The 21012-nt window shown below is 41.7% G+C and overlaps 1 protein-coding gene across 4 annotated transcripts in view; it reads left to right on the forward strand.

Annotated features, from left to right (window-relative positions):
- Positions 1-21012, forward strand: part of hmcn1 (hemicentin 1) — a 79813-nt gene that overhangs the window by 9628 nt on the left and 49173 nt on the right. For 3 of the 4 annotated variants that reach the window (XR_006843554.1, XM_046391153.1, XM_046391154.1), the window contains exons 2-11: positions 6321-6391; positions 9034-9192; positions 9302-9424; positions 10506-10677; positions 11408-11514; positions 15737-15857; positions 16005-16268; positions 16365-16509; positions 17257-17378; positions 20092-20361. Coding sequence is in view for 3 of the 4 variants with exons in the window: in XM_046391153.1 (XP_046247109.1) it covers positions 6321-6391; positions 9034-9192; positions 9302-9424; positions 10506-10677; positions 11408-11514; positions 15737-15857; positions 16005-16268; positions 16365-16509; positions 17257-17378; positions 20092-20361 (1554 nt within the window). In the remaining variant the exon portion in view is untranslated. Of the gene's footprint in view, positions 1-6320; positions 6392-9033; positions 9193-9301; positions 9425-10505; positions 10678-11407; positions 11515-15736; positions 15858-16004; positions 16269-16364; positions 16510-17256; positions 17379-18709; positions 19096-20091; positions 20362-21012 lie in introns of those variants that run through there. The other variant, XM_046391155.1, reaches the window with a different exon arrangement.

A 21012-nucleotide genomic window follows, 5' to 3' on the forward strand; every position in this document is an offset into this window, starting at 1 on the left:
AGATGTCAAAGAGAGATAACCAGAAATATCTGACGTTTTAAAACTCTGTAAACACCACAGACTGGAGTTCCAGGCTTTAAAAAAAGCTTCTGTGTTCAGAAAAGTCAGCAGAGTGTCGAGAGAAAATATTTATTGAATTGGAGATGTCTGTTATGTAAAACATCTGCTTTCAAAAAGTGATGTGGCACACTTGCCTCAAAACTGAAAGTCCTCGTTGTAATGTTTTTGCACGCTGCAGTACAGTGAGCTGAAACTAAACTTCAGTAGCTATGAAAAAATGGCAAAATAATAAAAATATAAAAAATTACATATAGTTCAGAAAAGTGAAGGGAAATTCCAGAATAGTATAGACCCGTCAGCTAGTGGATTTATGTATTGTTTACCCTGTCCAGACGGTTTACAGATCATAGAGTTCAAGAGCACAGTTGACAACCTGTAAAGGTCAAAAGTCAGCCTTGATGACGGGGTCGGTCAGGGTCTCACAAATGTATAAGTCATTCCTCTTCGTGGTGCTTTGAACCATGTCAAAACCTTTTAAATATGTGGCATGTATTCTCGCACAGTGCAAACTCTATACATGGACAAACAATGCATGAACTTTATGTCCCAGCATTCAGAAAATGTGTCTCTCGGGTTTCTCTTGTTGCATGTAGCTGTAATATGGTATGTGACAAACACTGAACTTCATGAGATCTATAACACATTAAGTGACACCAAATAGGTGTCTTCTTCCTTCCATATTTGTCCGCATTCTTCTCTTGCGGTGGATATTCAGACACAAAGTCTAGGCGGTAACCCAACCCCACAGACAGATCACATTCAACTCTCTCTTTTGTGTTTTCTTTGTAGAAATCTGCAAATCCTCGCGTCACGTTCGGTCATATAAAGCTGTGGACAGAATTAGACTTTTGAGAATTAGGCTCTGACTGCCAACATGTGATAATGTTTATGTGGATCTTCAAGGAAAACCATCTTTGTTGCGTCCACTGTGACGTCCACTCTCTTCCAGACCAGATAAAAAAATGAAGCATCAAAAAGGAAAACGTAACAGGTTCAGTTCCTTACCTTTACTGCCTCTTATGCATTTGGAACTTGTAGATGATGTTTATGAAGAACATGAGCGACTGCAGCACACAAATGGGCCGTGCTGTCTGATATTTTTCGTCTTATAAAATCGTTGGCCGAGCACAGCAGTTATTTCCTCAGATCATTTTACCGAGTTACTGCTGTCAGGGACATTAAAAAGATGGTTTTACATCTGTGCTCAGGCTGAAACTGTTCACTTACAGCAGAATATGATTTTGTGAAGATGTATAACTTAAACAGGGAGCGCACACCTCATTGAGAACATGACTCAGGAGTTTGCATTTAACATCAGATGTTGCTCTTATCAGGCAATTTGGATGTTGTAAAATGTCCCAATTTCCAGGGACGACATGAGAAGGAAAATGAGGCTTTCGTTACGACCGCTGATACCTACAGCAACGTTTCTTTCATTGTCCTGTTATTTTTAACACACCCACAGAAGATTGAAAAGCAGAAGTAAGCATATACAGGCAGGAGATTTCCATTAACTACAAGGTCACCATCTTTCTTTGGTCGCATGAATGGCCTCTGCCACAGAACCACACATCCTCATAAATGACAATCATAAATTATTTGCACACACACACATGCATTGCATACGCTTAATTAAGACTTATCCCCGGGTTGCATCCTCTTCTGCTTTCTGTCTCCGGCACCAGTTATCAGGTCACATTGATGACTGACTCACATCTGAAGTCTGTTTCTGCATCTGGGAGGGATTACATGCCTGCCTGTGGGGTGTGCATCAGTTTGTGTGTGAATGGCTGTGTGTGATCATTCGAGCTCACGAGTGCCATTAATAGAGATCTGTGGTTTTCTGGCCCATCGTCTTGAGACAGTTGCGTCGTGCTAAGTGAAACAAGAGGGTTCAGCCGTGTGGTGGTCCTGCTCAATCTCTCTGTGTTTGTTGTGAGGAGACGTTTCTTTCACAGTTTCAGTTTGTGGTGGTTTTAAATCAAGCCTGCAGGCTAAACGTTAGCCATTAGATGGCAGCTGGCGAAGTCAAACAGGATAAAAGATGCAGTTTAAAAGAGCAAGGAAGAAATGAGGAAGAAGAAATGAGCTGAGAGACACTCAATGAGACACTGTAATAAGGGACAGAAAGAAAAATTGTGGTGAAGAAATAGATGGGCAAAACTGGAAAAGGACTGAACGTGGATGTCTCAGCCTGGTGACTGATAAGCTTTGAATCCAGTTCAAAGGGCAGAGTAAAAGTCCAGATTTTTACATCAAGCCAAAATAGGATCTTTTCAGGTTGAAGGTTAGCGAGACTTTATTTAAAATAATAACTGAAAATGGAGATTATTATCCCATGAGAGGCTCTAACCACTTCCTCTCTGCTATGCTTTCCAATTTTAAACAGTCGATGCATATGAACTTGGTAAAAAGCAGGAATTAATTTTTTACAAGGCTGCAATTTCCTGTTTGGGAAAATCTTTCAGGCTTGTTTCACCACCGATGTCTGCGAAAAGCAGGCCAATTTGAACAAATGTAATTAGGGATTTAGATTTCTCTCTGAAAGGCAGGCAAAAAGGGAAGACAAATTAAATAAAGTCATAAAAAAGTTAACAACATATAATAAATGGAATAAAGTTAATAGTTAAAGAGCAGTGGAAGAAAAGAAAAGCTGGGAAAAAGAGAAAGAATGTTAATTCAACACTGCACATTGAGACATAAAAGACAGAGAGACATACTGATGAAATTACCCAGCAACTAATTTGCTTATCATTTATTCATTTTTTTATGTCCAGAGTGTAAACGGACTTGCACGCCTCGCACATATGTCTGCAAACACATTTGGCCCTTTGTGTGCAGTATGTGCCACAGTGCTGAACACTTTCCTCACTAATTGCACCGTGTGCTGTTTCACATGTGTTTTCTCAGTGGGGCTGATTAAGTGAATTATGCCCCATAGCTGACAGTCAGGATGACAGGCACTCTCATTCTGGCAGATTTTACCCTGACTCAGCAGAATGACAGAAAGCAGCGTGTGTTTACGGCCTCTTCTGCTGCTAAGTGCTGTAACAGCAAACTGTTGTGTAACCTGTTGGATTTTGTTGGACTGGGAAAAGCCACAGGATCTCTTTACCTGAGTGTTGTTTCAGCGAGTAACTCGTAACATACAGCGGCTCATGAAATCACACTGACAAACTGGGCAGGTTTTATCAACAAAAATACTGAACCATGAATGACTTGGTGCCTGCAAAAAATAAATAAATAAATAAAACAAATAAAAGGAAAAGAAGTTCTTTGTGACTGCGTTGTGCTGCTGGTGTTGGTTTAGTTTAGGGCTTTCTCTGCATTGTCACAGCACTGTTTTTCTGGAGCTTTGTGATTTAGCTTTTATAAACCAAAGTAATTATGAGTTAGGAACACCCTGGTCTTTGCCTTCAGGAATGACAAAATGAAAACAAATGCTGTAGACGGTAAATGTGATTGTTGCCACCGCTATATAAACTCTGCCCACTGCTGCAAATGCTCTCGCTGGCGGCAAACCCAGAGCACATTAAGAGCACAACTTTCTCAAAGTGCCACATCATATTACGGTCACAGTTCTGCAGAAATGTCATGTATGTATGAAATTCTCTAGCAGCTTGCAAAGCTATCATGTCTTATGTATTGCAGCCAAACATACTGAATTTATCTGGTTGGAAGACATTAACGGCTGTGACCTTTGAGTGCATTGGCCTTGGAATTCCCTGCAGCTGATGCTGTAAGGAACGAGAAACTCACTCCACAGTGAATGCATGATTAGCAGCAAATTACTTTAAGCCTGAATGTCAGTGGAGGTGAAACTAAGTCCGCCATTGGACAGTTGCCCAGTTTTGTTCCAGTGAGTGTTTAAAGTTGCGCGTGATTTTCAGAGGCATGCTTTTGCTGTGGCCGTTACAGATGAAGGCTGTGAGAACATCAAGGTGGACGTGGAGTGATTTGTTTTGTTTGTTTATTTCAGGTCTACTTGTGTCAACAGCTTACACAACAGATTAAACAAACAGGATGTAATGCAGCTCATGGTTTGGTCATTTTCTCTCCTTTGTTGTTCCTTCTTGTCAGATTTCAGAGCATTCTTTCACTTTGAGTTCACTCACTTGGCCATGTTCATGCCCTTTATGTGTTTTCTTGTCATCACTGAGAAAGCATTGAAACTATTTCCTGTGTTGCAGTCAGAAGACATTCAGATGACATTCAGGTGGTAAATGAGAAAAATAGCTTTGCTGCTTAAAGTGCACCAAGTTATTCAAAGATGAATTTGTACGTTTGCCTAAAGAAGTACAAATTTTTGAACCCTGGGTTTGACTCTCCAGACGTACTGAGAGAACATGTTTTTGAAAATGAAGCAGTCATAATTTCCCTTCCCTTTTACCACAATTCATGATGTCCTCTCCACTTAATCCCCAGCAGTTCTGGTGGATTTCTGAAAGTGGGAATCTCCCAGGCATGAATATTTGTAGACTTTGGACCTGGCACTGAGAAAAAGCACTCATTCTCTGGTTTCTAAATGTGAGTAAATGCACATTCAAAGAGAAAATAAAAGTGAAGAGCATGCCGCCTTCATCCTGATATGTCAAAGAGCATTACAGAAGCAGACTTTGAAGGGTTTCCTTCTGTTTAGAGTTCAGCTGTGGTTTTCCACAGTGCTGGTGCAAAGATGGTGGCTATGGTTAGGGGCACCGTAGCCAAAACGATTTACTAACAACAGCCATGGGAACTTCTCCCATAAGGAAAAAGATGTCAGCTTTTCCATCTCTGAAAACCTTGGCTCGGGATCCATGTTCCGTTCAGAGCAGCCAGACACATTTCCATGTTAGTTTTAAAAAGTGTCTCTGATCACTGCAAATGTTCCTTCACTCCACCTTGAGGATTTACAAGGATGCCAAATATGGGTGAACTGGAAAAAGGCTTTTTGCTTCTTTGTGTATTTTTGTATAGAAAATGTAAGTGCTTGTGAAGTGTTTTTCAAGAAGTTGATGCTGGTTGAAAAGAAAAGAAAATCCTACTGAATCCTCATAGCATGTGGTGTACATTCATGTCCAATTCAGAAGAACAGGAGGTTGTCAATGATAAGCAGGCTTAAGGAGGCAAAGCACTCCACTAAACAGCTAAATTTCTCATTCAGCAAAGTTGAAGACTGTCGTAAAGCAGTTCAGTCTGTATCCTTTTTTCAAAAGTCAGGGATCCTTTGAAATTGCCCTCCCTGCAACAAGGGAAACCTTGTTTTCCAATCTGCTTGCATGTGCAGAACTGCAGTGTGTGTGTGTGTGTGTACTTTTTGCAGCCCCTCATCAGGCTCATTCCACAGCACAGCTGCAGTGGCTGAAGTCACACAGTTTGACTCAAGAAGGGTCTTAGCAGCTCATTAACGGATAGAACAAAGTAAGCTGGGAAGCAGGAGCGACTGCCACCACTGGCAGAGGTACAGAGCACAGGCCGTGTTGTCACTATGTGGCACTTTACTTTCATGGCATAGTGAAAGATGGCCTCAGTACGGGCCAGATCCTAAATGCACACTGAAACAAACTGAAAAGTAACAGAATTGAACTGAGGAACCTCTATAGAGCTGCAATAATCACTTGATTAATCAACTAGACTGTTGGCAGAAGTTAAATCTGCAACTTTTTAATAATTTTGTAAGCATAGTTGGTCAAAATTATCTGGTTCTTGCTTCTCAAATGTGAGAATTTGATGCTTTTTGTTGCCTCTCGAAGCTGAATATCTGAGTTTAAGACAACAAACGTGATGACCCCTGATAGCATGGGCTTCATCATTTGGACCTTTATGCGCCCTGTCTTCTGCTATATCTAATCTAAATTGTGGTTCATGATATGTAGATGATATTAACTTTGGTACATCAGTGACAGTTTTTTTTCCTAGCTCGCGTGTCTTATCAGTACAGATCTTTATTTTTTTGTCATCATTATATCAGATCTGTGTTCAGAGACATTTTAAGATTATGATTCCAATCTTACAATCTTACTCTTACTCAGTACGCTCACTCTTTCTCACATTTCCTTCTTGTCCTCTGTTAGTTAGATATACCGCCTTCCCTGAAGTTTTCCCTCACTGCAGCCCATATTGTGACATTTTAATCTGGACATCCGTATACATCTGCCAAAGCTAATATTTGGCTAAACAGGGGGTTTAGAATACAAAAATGCTTTCAGTTATTTCTGTGATACAAACTTTAACCTGTGGTCCTATTAGTCACAGAGCCTGTTTTTGTCGTTTTTCTGCAGAGATTGGACCTGTAACAATTACAACAGACCCCAAGAAGTTCCAGTATGAGCTGAGAGAACTCTACGTTCAGGTGGGTTCAGAGATCACAGTCATCAATCCAAGGAAGCACCGGCAGTGTTCTGGATGCCATAGCAGCAGTAGCATAAGGTCATCTGGCCTTGATAAAAACTCCAGACGTCTGGGGAGGAACATTTGTTGGTTGATCAAGAACGCGTCTGATCAGTCGTTCTACTTTGAAAGATGAAAGAAGAAAGAAGAGACTTGCCAATACTTACTTAGCTAGGGTTTAACCTTTCAAGGCATTGGTTCTATGTTGATCTTGATTTTGAGAACAAAAAAATCCCATCTTCATCTCATGTTTATTTTCCTTCCTGCATCATTACAAACAAATGCATAAACAAAAACATACAATGGCTAGGAAGCTTTACAAAGTTCTGCCAAGTTTAAATTTTTGTGTAATCACTTGGAGAGAGAAAGAAGGCTGTCCAGAAACTCTGTTTTGTACAATTTGATTAAAATGGAAAACTGCCAAACTGGTACTCTTCATGCCTAAGGATGACAGAGAGATGGACAGACGTAGACATAGACAGGTAGTAATTCAGAGGTCTGTCCTTTGAAGATAAAGATTTGGCAAGTGTCTGTGCATCCTTGGCATACGCTGCTGCTAATCTGCTGTGCGAGCGTGTTGTGTGTAGCATGGAAGAGATCCAGTTTCCTCTCGCTTGCTGCTTCATTCCTGAGTCTGTTTTTTCTCCCCTCTCCTCTTCACCTGCGCAACTCCCGAAGAAGTTTTGGCCCGAGTGTAGGAAAAGAAAGTCTTTGGAATTGACTTTTTTTTTAATGCTTCTGTCATGAACGCCATTGTGTCTAAGGGCGAAGACATTAGGCAACACCACATATTTTTAAGCTACAAGGGCAAAAGTACACAGAAAGGTTATCAGGCTTAGTGTCGGGGGCGGTCAAGGAATGGAGGGAGTGGATTTTTGGTCAAAGACGAGATGCTGGGGTTCAGGAGAGACAGAGGATTCCTGTCTCTTCACTTTCCGTCCACCCCCCCCCAGAAATCATGGGTCACCTCATTCCAGATGTTACTCTGCATCATAGCTAAGTATCGAACCCCTCAGACACACAGAAATGTCTGTTGGAGTGCTGCAGAGGACATTTGTCTTTGACCCCACAAGACAGAGAGACAGAGGACATAGAGAGCATTCACATTCCAACTTATTGTCACATGTTCTTTTACACCCATCAGTTTGGTTGGGACAAGTTTTTGCATCAATTTGTCTATTATTAACTGCATTCTTTCAAAGCTACAAAGTTCTTTAGATACTGACAGTCTCTAATGTCTTTTCCAAGACATAATCTTCAAATATTTATGTATCGCTGATTGGAAAATCTTTCTCGGGTGCTACTAAAATAACAAACATTCACTCCAAAGCTATTTAATATAAAAATAGAAACTGAAAGAGAAATGTGAGCAATTTATTGCAGAGTCTGTTGCAGAGTCTCTTGCAGAGGATTTTTATGTGTTCATTAGTTGTAATATTTATTTTACACATTTGATAAAAGCACTGAATATACACCACAATGATTATAGTGTCTTACACATTTCTACAATCCAGTGCAAGCCAATGCAGCTGTACAACTGCCACACAATCTACTTGTATGATGTACTATAAATAATGTCTGTTTTTTTGTCACCTGTATCAGGCATTGATTCAGTTATTAGTTTTAATGTTGAGGTCGTGGTTAGTGTTGGTGCTGTACTGAACTGCATTTTATATTGTATTAAAATATTCTGCCCCCTTTATGTCTGCAAACAGATAAAGACTATATAGACAAAAGTATTCGGCCACACCTTTCTATTATTCAATTTAGTTGTGGTATGGGGCTGTTTTTCGGGGTTTGGGCTCTGCAATCTTTGGGCTCGGCAATCGGAAATCCTGATGCTTCAACATACCCGTTGACATTTTGGACAATGCTTTGCTTCCAACTTTGTGGCAACAGTTTGGGGAAGAGCCTTTTCTATTCCAGCATGACTGTGTCCCAGAGCACTAAGCAAAGTCCACAAAGACATGGCCGGATGAGTCCAGTGTGGAAGAACTCGACTTGTCCGCACAGGGCCCCAATGCCAACCCCATCAAACACCCCTGGGACGGACCAGAATGGAAACCACGAGCCTGCATCCTCCTGTCCAACAACAACACCACCAGTGCCCAACCCACAACTGCTTGGACAAAACCCCCCACAGACACACTAAAATCCTGCTGAAAGCCTTCCCAGAAGAGCTGCAAAGGGGGACCAACTCCACACCAAAGTCCATGCACTAATGTCACCAATGTCCCTGTTGATGTAATGGTCAGGTGTCCCAATACTTTTATCTATATTGTGTAAAAAGCCAGTACACCACCACCTTTTAATATGACCTCAACACTAAATATAATCAAACATATAATAATAAAGTAATTGAATATACAGACTTCTGACAATGTCATGAAACACTGGTTGTGAGCTTCATTAACACAGACGCTATCGCAGGGATGTTGTATTTGAATGCATTAGATAGCACAAATGTACCCAATGAAGTAGCCATATATTAACTTAGATGGCACACTATAACCAACATATTTGCTGTTTGTGTAGTGGCTCACTTACTCACACATGCATGTGTGGATACACACCGTTTGTTGATGATATCCTTCCATTTCTCAGGGGGGTGGGGACTGTCCAGAGATGAGCGTTGGTGCCATTAAGATTGCCTTGGAGATCTCCTTGCCAGGATCCTATATTTACGTCTTCACAGACGCCCGTTCGAAAGACTACAAGCTGACCCACGAAGTCCTGCAGCTCATTCAGCAGAAACAATCACAGGTATAGATTTTAGTGTAATATCCAGCATATTGTATACAGATTTAGAGATAGAGATTTTTATATAAAAATGTGTGTGTGTGTGTGTGTGTGTGTGTGTGTGTGTGTGTAGGTGGTATTTGTGCTGACAGGGGACTGCGATGATAGGACTCACATCGGTTACAAGGTTTACGAGGAGATCGCCTCCACCAGCTCAGGGCAGGTCTTCCATTTAGACAAGAAACAGGTCAATGAGGTAAGTGCATTACTGAATGGACATCTGGAGGTGTGTTTCATTGCTTCTTTTCAAGTAGAGTTTCGGAGTGAGAAGAAAAGTTGTTTCGAAAAGTTGTGGTTTTTTCACACTATTCAAAACATTTCAGCTTGGCCTGGGTTATACCCTTAAGTTTTGTAAATTAAACGGCAGAAGAAAGTTTTACAGCTTCTCTCATGTCTTTTGCTGTGCCCACGTTCACGTCTGGACTCCAGATCAAATGTGCAGGAAATATTTAATTGATTTATGCATACCATAGCTCTTTTTAACCTTTCCAAGAAATGTAAATCAGCCGTCTTTGACTGGGCAGTGAGTCAGACCCTGAAGTTTGAATTGCATTGAGGTTTTATTTCTGTAAGATAAGAATCCTTGCAAGGGGAGGAAGGGATTCTCAATTTTGAACAATTTTCTGTTAAGACCGCATGAGAATCCAGTGTAATTTTCTCTAAAAACGTTTGCAGGATTGTGCAAGCAACAGCTCCCACAGATCTCAAAGGAAGCAACGGAGTAAATTAGCAAGGAGGTTTTGTAACTAGTTTCGAGAAAAACGAGTATCAAATGTCTTGACCACAGTTGGACTTGTCTTTGCAGTGCTTATTCTAAAGAAACAGATTTCAACTGACAGCGACGTATTCACATACAAAAATCCCAATGGCTTTCAGAAAGAGAAAGCTGAAAAATCAGGTCAAATCAAACTAGATTTTTTTTAGCCAATTCCTGCTCCTTTGCCCATTCTGAGTTAAATAGCTTCTGGGACCGGGTCTCATACAGTAGCTGTTAAGTTCTCCATGGGGACGCGGGGGAAATGGAGAGGGGGCAGGACACGGGGGAACGTGAGAAACTTCCTGATGAAAGCTTTGCACATGTTAAGGGTATGACCTTGCATGAGGGGCTAAGCTGAGGGGTAAACGTGTGTGTGTGTTATTCTTCATGTTTGAAAATGAATGACTCAACTTCATGCAACAATGTTACTGTCAGAATGTTATCCAGTTTCAGTGCATTTCTCACAGCATAAATGATGTGGAATTCCTGCATTTTTCACATTTTCTTTTCTTTGCTGTAGGTTCTGAAATGGGTGGAGGAGGCGGTGCAGTCCTCCAAGGTCCACCTGCTGTCCACTGATCACTTCAGTGGGGTCAGCAACACTTGGCACTTGCCCTTTGACCCCAGCCTCAAGGAAGTCACTGTGGCCCTCAGCGGACCAGCTCCTAACATTGAGATAAAAAATCCGCAGGGTAGGAGAAGAAGTTACTGTACATAAACAGGATTGTTAGGGGGGGCTCCGAATGTTCCTCGTTGTTTTATGTATTAGATGGGTGACAAAGAAAGCAGACAAAAACCATGAGGATTTGAGTGGAGAAACATCACCCGACTGAACATGAATGGCAGATTTTGAAATGACATGTAACACAGCTCACTCTCTCATCAGAAGCCCAAAAATGATCTTTCATTGCTTCGGGATAGCAGCTCACAGTCTGTGGAGCACAGAAGCTCTGTTAACCACTCATGGTGGCCCAGAATCTTACTAAGCCACTTTCTGTTGTACATTTAGGGTGCATTTAGTGTTTGATGATCATGTATGATTAAGACATAACTGACATGCAGGAAGTAGCCTTTTCATTTTAGTTTGTCAAGTTAATTTATTTCTGTATTGTGGTTTGGATAGATAATGGTACAAACACTGCTAATGCAACATCAGGTCTCTTCCAGTATACCTACAGTGGATTATAAAAACAGACAAGCTTTTTGTAGACTATTTTTCATCGAGGTTCTATGATCATATGAGGAGGAAGCTGAAGTACAACACACAGATCAGGTAGAATTAAACTGAGTTCCTGAAAAAACAAACCATTTTTTTATCCATCATAGGACTGGATGCATCAATACATCTTAAGGTTTTATTTGTATCAGTCAAAGCTGTAGAAAAGATGAATAATTTTCTCTGTGTTCATGTTTGACCACTAGGGAAGCTCGTGGGGAAGACTGATGGCCTGACTGAGCTCCTGCACATTCCCAACTCTGCCAAAGTTGTCAACATCAAGGATCCACAGCCTGGGATGTGGTCTATCAGGGTAAACAATTCATTCTTTACCTGGGGAAGTGTGTAAATTACTGCTCCTAACAATTGCCAGAGCTGAGGCATCTTTTAAAAAGACTTACTGCAAACAGTTCAGTAGTATAACCTTGGAATGAGGTCACAACTCACACCCCGGGAGGGAGCTGTGCCCTCGAGGAAGGTTCTTAAGTTGAATTACTACAGTAATATATCAGCATGTTGGGATACAGTGATATGTAATCAGTTTACCATGCATGATGTCTGGTGAAAGCATCTCCTAGAAAACAAAAACATGATCAGAAAGACACATTTGAGCTCTGGGGTGATTTTTAAGAAAATCCTGGTGGATGATGATAGAGCGCGTTCAAGGCCAACGCTGTCAACACAAGCTGCTCCGTTTTTGTTTGATGCACCCTTGCTGTTGTGTTCCCCTTGCAGTGTCGAAACTGTAGAGGCACCCTGCCGTCGAGGTAATGCAAAAAAGGTCACACATTTGACTGCCCGCGCCGTCAGTGCCAGATGTTGGGAAATGACAAGCATTTTTACATGAGTGATTTATTGAGGGGGCCTCGATGGCCCCGGTATTTTCTGTGGACTCCTGCTGGGACACTTTCCCTCATCTCTGCATAGCTGTGTTATGTGTTTGATTTAGCAGGTAAGAGATCAGATGAAATGCTGTGTCATCTCTGTGTGTTTCCTCTCAAAGAAAAGTACAACACTGAGCACACAGGGATCAGTTCTCTTCAGGATCGGTATTCCCCATCATTTCCTCTGGCACTTCTACGCTCTTTTTGTTCTTCTGCAACATTTGAGGCATTTGTTTTTCCTCACTTACAAGTCAACAAAACATCCCTGAATTCAGCTGTAGTGTCTCATTCTTGTTGTGTCTCTTCTTCTCCTCTTGTCGTGCCTTTTAATGCGTCTCCAATCCCCCTCTCAGTGGGCAGTAATGACAATATGAACCGATATGGAAGAACTTTAGTGTTCAAAGATTAAAGTTGCATGCGTTCACTCATCTAGATGTAGAGTTCTCTCAAAGAAGTAACATGGATGTGGAGGGTGCGTTCAACCAGTAATGCATTTTTTTGGGGGGTTTTGGACTGAAGTTGACATGCTTTATAAGGTGAAAAAAGGCCTTAACCCACAGTTCAGTCTCATGCTTTGTTCTGTCACTAAACACCACTGGACTGTATGGAGCCCCTTCTGTTTTCACATACAGAAAAACTGGAGAAACATTTTTAACTGTAGCACTGCTGGCTGTCTTTTTTCTCCTGTGTATAGACTAAAATGCTCTCCCCAATATATTACTTTACCTCTGGCAGACCTTTTACAACTTTTGATTGATTTTTTTTTTTTTTACATTTTTGAGCACTCAGTTTTCTCCATTGTTTGTAAAAGGACACTTTGGAATTAAAAGATGCTCATGGGGCAGATAGTTCACTGTGTGTTCTGTTTAATATCAACTTAAATACCATATCAGAAGGCTTTGATTGAGGTCTTTGCTTTCTTTGCCAGTTAATATGGTGAACCAGTCCGTGGACTGTGCTCATAGTTTGTGATGAGGGAAATCAAACAGACATAAAAAAGAGAAATTGCATCCTCCTGTGTTCGCCTTGCGTTCTTCTCCCCATCTCATCTTTCTTCATGAATCTCTTCCCGTCACTTATCTTCTTTTCTGTTTCCCTGTGCATCTTCATCCAAACACATTCACTCCTCTAATGCTCTCCCACAGAGCAGCTCGGGAGGCTCGTCTGTTCTCTCTCTTTAGTCCCCATGCATTGTGTTTTTCCCATTTGTTCTCTTGGCTTTTCCAGCCTCAGTCCCCCACACTGCTCTGTCTGGCTCGCAGACTAAAAATATTTCCCTCTCATCTGTAGCCGTGTTTCCCAGGACATCGAAAGAAATGTGGATAAATACTTTTGGGGGATTTCACTGTTGTGCCATGCTGGGTTTCAGTAAGGCTAATGGCCCATGACACCCCTGTGTCAGGTCCAGGCCATAGATTATGTGTGAAAAGGAATTTGATCCCTTTTAATCTGCCTGTAATTGGATGTTATGGTGGAGTAGATGGTGGGCTCACCCCACTATCACCCCAACCGCCTCTGTGCTGCCATACATTCACACTGTGCTAAAGTCGTTGTATATCCTTGTACTATTCCTAAACAGAATTTGTTTTTAAACACAGTATTAGTAATTAGTATAAAACAAATTATGTTATTAAGAGAAAATGATCCAGGTGTGCATAGAGAACTGCCGGTCAAATGATGGTTTTGTTGTCAGTTTTAAATGTGAAAACCTGTCAGACAGCAAGTTACAGTACTTTCCCAATAACTAAAAAAAACTGAGCTTCTCGTTTAGTGCTTTGTGGAACTATAGTATCTTTCAAAGGCCCTCTAGTGAGTTTAATTTGAATGCTGGTATTGTTAGATGTACATGCTTTTCATTGCTGCAGTGACCTCAGGATTGATGAATGCATTTAATCTTCATGCTGAATTTTGATAACCAGGTGGAGTGGCTGTAATTTAAGCATGCAAACAGCTCAAAGGAAGTACAGATCCAGTGACCTGCCTTACTCTTTTTCCTCACGTGTGATCTTTTCTCGTTCTGAGTCGGCTCCTCTCTCTTCCTGATGTGTAGACAGCAGCCAGGTATCCTGCTGAACGCAAAACACATCAAATAGTTTAAACAATGGGGAGAAGAGGCAGAACAGTAATTTTAAAGGACTCGAGGCAGCTGGGATATTTATTGCCAAACACAGAGAAAACAAAGACTAAACAATGTTTTGACTTTTATAGTGAAACTTACAGAGAAGTTGACTTCATCCTGTTCCCTTGTCCCGCTTTATGCCCATTTTATGCATGGCACCGGTTGTAGATTGTAGAAAAAAAACATAAAGAACGGTCAGCCTGGATTTGGATGGAATATTTTAGCGTGCAGGCATATCTTGGTCAGTTTTCTGTCAGACTATGAGCAGTTAGAGCCTCTAAGTTTTTCCTCTTTGTGTGTGTTCTAAACAGTCAGACCAGTTGGTATCGGTGGTCTCTCCTCAGCCACACCAGAGTTGATTCAGTTGAGTGAGGGCGTATCTGAGACCTGTGCTGGTCAATCTGTCGGGGTGGGGGTGAAATTGGGAAATGAGTAGCTTTAATGACAAGGACTATTCTTGTCTTTGGTAAGAGCATGACCTCTCCCCTAATTATGGCCTCATTTACAGCCACCTTAAGACCAGGGTTAATTCCATGGCTGTCATTAGGGCAGGTTTGATGACCACGACATGTATTGTTTTTCATGATGGCAGGCATTAGCATTTAAGGCCGTGCCGGATCCCCCTTTGTCCTGGTGTTCCCTCATTGTTTGAGCCATTCCACCTCTAGCTTTGTTATCTCCCTGTCTATATGCTCTGCACTAGCCTGTTTGGTACGTTTCTTTTCACAGGGAATTTAAGTCTCTGTCAGGCAGAGCAGTTAGATACGGTAAATCCACACATTATCTTTCATTTCTGGCAATTGCAAATGACAGTTTAGGTTTGCATGCTTCGCTCTAAATTGTGAGTCAGTGTCTATGACACCACCAATGTGTTTTACCTAAGGTGAGGAGTTTCCACCTCTCCCCAACCTATATTTCATTGTAATTACTCTGTCTCTGTCTCTCACAAAGCTTCAAAAGACATGCACATGATGAAGACAGCATGAGCCATTAGCTGCTCTTTGATTATAGTGGTCGTGTTTCTGTAATTAAAGTGTGGATGTCAGACTGAATGGGTCATCTCTGAATTGTGGATGTTTTATAAGCTCGGCTGTGAGATATTTGACATTCAGCCTTGACTTTCTTAGAGTGGCTTGTCTGTACATGCAGGGATGGTTGGCATTCAAAAGGCTGTTACAGAACAGTTCCAGTGTGGCTGTGTCTGTCATTTAGACCACTCAGTGCTGCCTTTGATAACTACTCTTTGTTTTGTTTTATCTTGAGTATAAAACTTATCATCGTCAAAATGTCAGTTGGTGTTTTTGACCAAATAAGCTGGGACCAAACCTCTAACACTGCTTATCAAACAACAGTTGTGGATCATAAAGATGCTGTTCATGCACAGCATATCAAGAGAAAACCTTATCATGAAGATAAGATCACTGAGGTGTAACCAGTGCATCTGTGATAGTTCTGAGTTGCATTACCAGACATACAGCCAGAATCCTGGATTAAATATCTGTAAATCTGCATGTCCTCTTCCTTTGACTCAGACCTCCAGTGAAGGAAGACATTCAGTCCGCATCTCAGGTCTCAGCACTATTGACTTCCGAGCTGGGTTTTCCAGGAAGCCCACCCTGGACTTCAAAAAGACCTCCAGTAGGCCAGTTCAAGGTCAGTGAGGTCAACCTTACCAAATTGTTAAAAAGTTAAAAGGACACTGAAGCTGTTGACTGTTTTGGCTGCCACCTGTTCTGTTCACTTACACCTTTTGGCTTTGGGACAGCAAAGTATACAATCAAAGTTGTCTCGACTTTGCAGGTATTCCCACCCATATCCTTCTGAACACCACCGGGCTTTCACCTCCTGCTCGGGCTGACAGGCTGGAGCTGCTTTCAATTACAGGCGAAATTATCAAAACTTTGCCAATCCGCTACTACCCGGAGCGGCAGCCGTACGGCCTTTGGAACATCACAGAATTCATTCCACCCAACGAGGCCTTCTTTCTGAGGGTGACAGGATACGACCTGGACGGTTTCCTGTTCCAGAGAGTCTCCAGCGTGTCCTTCTCCAGCATTATACCTGGTCAGCGATGCACATTGTTGTCCATCATTTGATGGTAATGTAAGAGACTGCAGAGTAATTTGAATGATTACCCGATTTTCTTTATCCCCCTTTTAGATGCCCCTAAGGTGCTGATGCCAGCTACAACCCATGGTTACTACCTTCAGAGCGGGGCTGTCAGATGCCAGGTAGACAGCCTGATCCCCTTCACACTGCGATTCAGCAGGGATGGCAGGCGACTTGGAGTGGACCAACTCTTCAGGTCAGCAGGCCTGGGAAGTACTGTGTGTGTCAGTTTGGAGACTGTTATTTAAATTCAAGTCAAGTCAGGAGGGTTAGCATCACAAAAGTTTTCTTTAAAGGAGTTTACAATCTGCTCGGCATACGCAACACCCTCTTACCTTAACAGCTTTATTAGGAAAAACTCTTCCAAGACATAAGAGGGAAGAAAGTCCCAGAAGTCAGGGGGAGATGTGCTGTTGAGTTCATAATATACTTTCATCATAAGGTCATTTGATCCGTTTTCCTTTTCCAGTCTTATTTCAGCAACACATGGCTGGTCAGAACTGTATTTACCACCTTTTTTGAGAAAAAAATCAGCAGTGCAGTCATGTTCGAACTGGAAATAGGTTCCACAGATTCACAGTGCTTTTGAATTTGGCCTATCTTCTCTCAGCTGATAGACACACAAAGTTTGACAAGCTTTTCAGTCATTACACACTCAGAAACCATTCCAGTTATCCCTTTGGCCAATGACTGATGGCTCCACATTTCATGAGAATCTGTCAATATAGAGATATCTCTCCAGCAGGCAGACAAAACCTTTAAACTCTGTTGGATGAGGTTAACACTACCATATTGTGTTTCCATCTCTTCACTCCTGTGTGACTAAGTCCAACTGGATTTTCACCAGACAAGGGATGAGTTTGTGGCAGATCGAGTGGATTTAGCTTTATTCTCAACAAATAGTGCAGGTGAAAGTATCACATGTTCTTCATTTTGATTTTAGTGAGTCTGACAGTGCATCGTGGGAAATACCCCAGGTAACTCTGAAGGACGAAGGCTACTACGAGTGTATAGCTGTTAGCAGCGCTGGGACGGGAAGAGCTCGCACCTTTCTGGATGTATCAGGTAACCACACATAACAAGATCTTTCAGCCTGTTACACGGTGATCACAGGCAGCTCATTAAATTTATCTGGTCATTCATCTGTCATGCATCGGTTTTGTTAAAGTCTTAATTACAAGTAGACTGACAAAATGCAAAGGTCTTCAAAAAAATCTAAACTTTCTCAGCACAAATCAACTGTTGCAGACGTCATTAGTTACCGTAATCTTCACAAAAATTAGCTCACTCAAAGGGAATTTGACGAAAAGTAGTGCTTAATTCATGCATCTGACTGAATTTTGTTTTTTTTCCCACCTTTTTTTACTGTTAAATCTCATTACACACACGCACATAGACAGCACTTTTGTCAATGAACTGTAGTACCGTAGTTTATTTCATGGAGAGCTACCCTCCATCACTACATGTAATGAGCCAGGACTGTCAGACAGGAATGTTTAGGGGATGGCAAGCATTACACTGTCAGTAAGTGTAATTGGTGTGTGATGGATTTACTTGGAGGGCAGCGAGCAAGTCAGAGTCCAAATGAAATCGCAAGAACATAAGTATCTGCTCAATAATAATAATATATTTAATAAAAAAAAATAATAATCCACCTAAATACACCCTGATGCCAACACTTGACAAATGTGTCTAGTGGGAAATAACGATTAGTGATACTATTAGTAATGCAGGAAAAAGTCAGTTGATGTTATTAGAACAACAAACACTAAATCCAGGATAAACATGATTTCAGATGGACTTTAAAGTATAACAGTCTTTAATGTCCCATATGATGTTTAGACTCGAATAACACTTAAAGGAAACCCACATACTGTGTAAAGACCCAAAATACTTTCGGTGAAATGGGGCAGCAAGACGAAGTTTACGTCACGCTCAGTAGGTTCACACACACATGCACTTACATTACCAGCGTTTATGAACATACAGTCGGAATCCAAGCGGTGTTGGTTGAATTTTATGAGGTTCGAGGTTTCTTGCATGGGATCCCATGCAGAGAACCTGCATGATGGCAGAATTAATGTCATTTTATAGAAAATTTGAGCCTAACATGATGTTGTAATCCATGCCTCACAGCGATCATGTCATGAGGTTTATGATATGGTTTGTGTGCCTGACCTGTAAAGCAACAGACTGTAAAAATGGTGTAATATGAGAATAAATATAAAGCTGTAAATAACTTCCAGGTTTTGAACCAGGAATGAACAGTACGGTGATAGTTTAGGTGGTTACACAGTAACTCAGGTGCACGGCAGAGCTTAAGCACAGATATTCACTGCTCACAGTAATAAATGTTGAATATATAACCATTTACGATCTCACAGAGAAACTCTTAATCGTTATCCAAGTAATAAATTTCTTGGATAATGATTTTGAGATTGTTGTGACTATCAAATCTTTGAGCACAGATAAAAACCAGCAGGATGTTTAGTCTGACCAAAAAAAAAATCATTTTTGCCTTTTCCAAAAATCCTCAGAGTCTCCGAGTCCTTTCCATTATGAGACACCAGAGCTGACACCACACGAGTCCCAGTGCAGTCAGTAAACGTCTCCTTGTCCAAATTTTGCTTTCCAAAAAACTTCCTGCTCCGTGTAACTCGCTGGAGCCTCATCAACATGATGAATGCCAAGCACAAAGGAGGAAGATGGAGTGCAGAGAAAAAGAGAGTGAGAGGTAGCTGAAAGAAGTTTTGTGAAACAGAATAAGGAGAGAGGGAGCCAGGTAGGGATCTGTGTAATGTATGAGTGTAACTCTTCACTGTAACTCACCCACTATGTTCTCAGTCCAAAGGTGCAAAAGGGACTTAGTTTGTCCAGCTTTTACCTCTTCTGACGTCTCTAAAATTTGGTGAAATTTATCCTCCTCACCCACAAGTCCGACCTTTGTTACTTGACAAATGATACGCTGAAAAGGATGGCAGACACTTTCACACACACAAACACACACATAATACCCACTCAGCTGCCAAATTTATGTCATCGTAATCCCAGTGAGCTGGCTGAAATCCCCAGCATCCTCCTCCCATCAGAGCCAAAGCCTCCACTACTTTTCATCACGCTCGTCCTCTGCGTCTCTTCTCCCTTTTCGCCTTCCTTCGGCCTTTTCGCTGCTTCGCTCTGGCTCAGTCCTGAACAAAACAATGATTGATAACGCACTGAGACTCACGGGATGAGTGTTTTTGACGTGGCAACGAGAGAAAAGACAAAGATAGAGGAAGAGAGAGCGAAATAAGACAGGATGAAGTATGAATTATGAGCGTCCAATTTCAAAACAGTCAAAATTTTCTTGCGCACAACTAAGACCAAACACATGGAATAAATTTATGAGACGCTAACAAACACATACAAACAAACACATACTGCAGGTGACAACAGTGCGTTGCTTATTATTTTAGAGATTCACCTACTTTTGACAGCTTGGTTATTTTAGGAGAGTTTTAGCGTCCACAATCTAAAATAAGCATCCTGGCTTTGCCATATTAGTGATTCTTTGTCTGAATTTAAATGCATTCGTGACGTGTGAGAATTTCACCCAAAGATCGAAACACTGTCAGGATTTAACAATAGAAAGTAAGGAAGATTAGAAAACATAAAGTGTGTAGCAGTTTTTTCTCAAATTTACCTGTTGACACATTTATGGTAAAAAAATAAAAAAAAGTTTTCTTTATGATGTGAAGTTCCTGGCAGCTGCCAACAACGTTATGCCTTCCTCCTGCAGAGCCACCTCCAGCCATCACAACCGAAGGCAACGTAACGGCATCCCCTGGCTCCCGTGCGGTCCTCACCTGCCACGTTGTCAGCACAGTCAACTTCAACCTCACCTGGCTGAGAGGAGGTCATGACGCCCGTCTGGACCCACGGGTGCACGTCTTGACCAACCTCTCGCTTCAGGTGTCCTCCGTGACCCCAGATCACTCGGGCTGGTACGAGTGCGTCGCCATAAACGAAGGAGGGGTGATGGCAGAACGGATCTACCTCACTGTGCAAGGTGAGGAGTGTGCCGTTCTGTCTGTACGTGTCAAACGTGGATCTGTGTGACGACGTTGATACTGGATTTGTTGCTTTTGTTGCTAATGTAGAAACACACATCGGCTTCCAAAAACTGGTGGTGCCAGCAACAATTGAGCCTTAATTTTGATGGCGTATGTGTGTGTGTGTGCTAGCATGTGTTTGTGAGGCCTTGTGTTTTGGTACATATGAATGTTTCTTTAGCATGATTTACAACGTGGGGGAACAAGACTCTTGACAAACACAAACTCCTTCCCAAATACATGGCGCCCGCCCTTCTCCTCTCCCCAGCTCCCAATAATTCACCGTAATGCTTTATGAGACGTGTGAAAATTATTTATGCCTGACTTTCTGGCAGGGCTGAAGTAGAGCTTTCCATCTCCAAGCTGCTCTCGTTCTCCTGTTCGTAACACTTCACTGACATTGAATCAGAAACACTTTGTTGTACAGATGGAAGAGAGTATCGCTGGCTATCTGGCCAGCACCACAGAGCATCGGCCTGCGCTTGGCCAGGAAATGGCGATGTAATACAGTCACTAAAAGCTGTCATTAGTGGATTATTTTAGCCAGAATTCTTTGAGGAAAGACCAGCGAAGGATTTTGTTTTAGATAATTGAATAAGTCCAAATGA

Source organism: Scatophagus argus, chromosome 6, assembly GCF_020382885.2.
Source record: "Scatophagus argus isolate fScaArg1 chromosome 6, fScaArg1.pri, whole genome shotgun sequence".
Lineage (NCBI taxonomy): Eukaryota > Metazoa > Chordata > Actinopteri > Scatophagidae > Scatophagus > Scatophagus argus.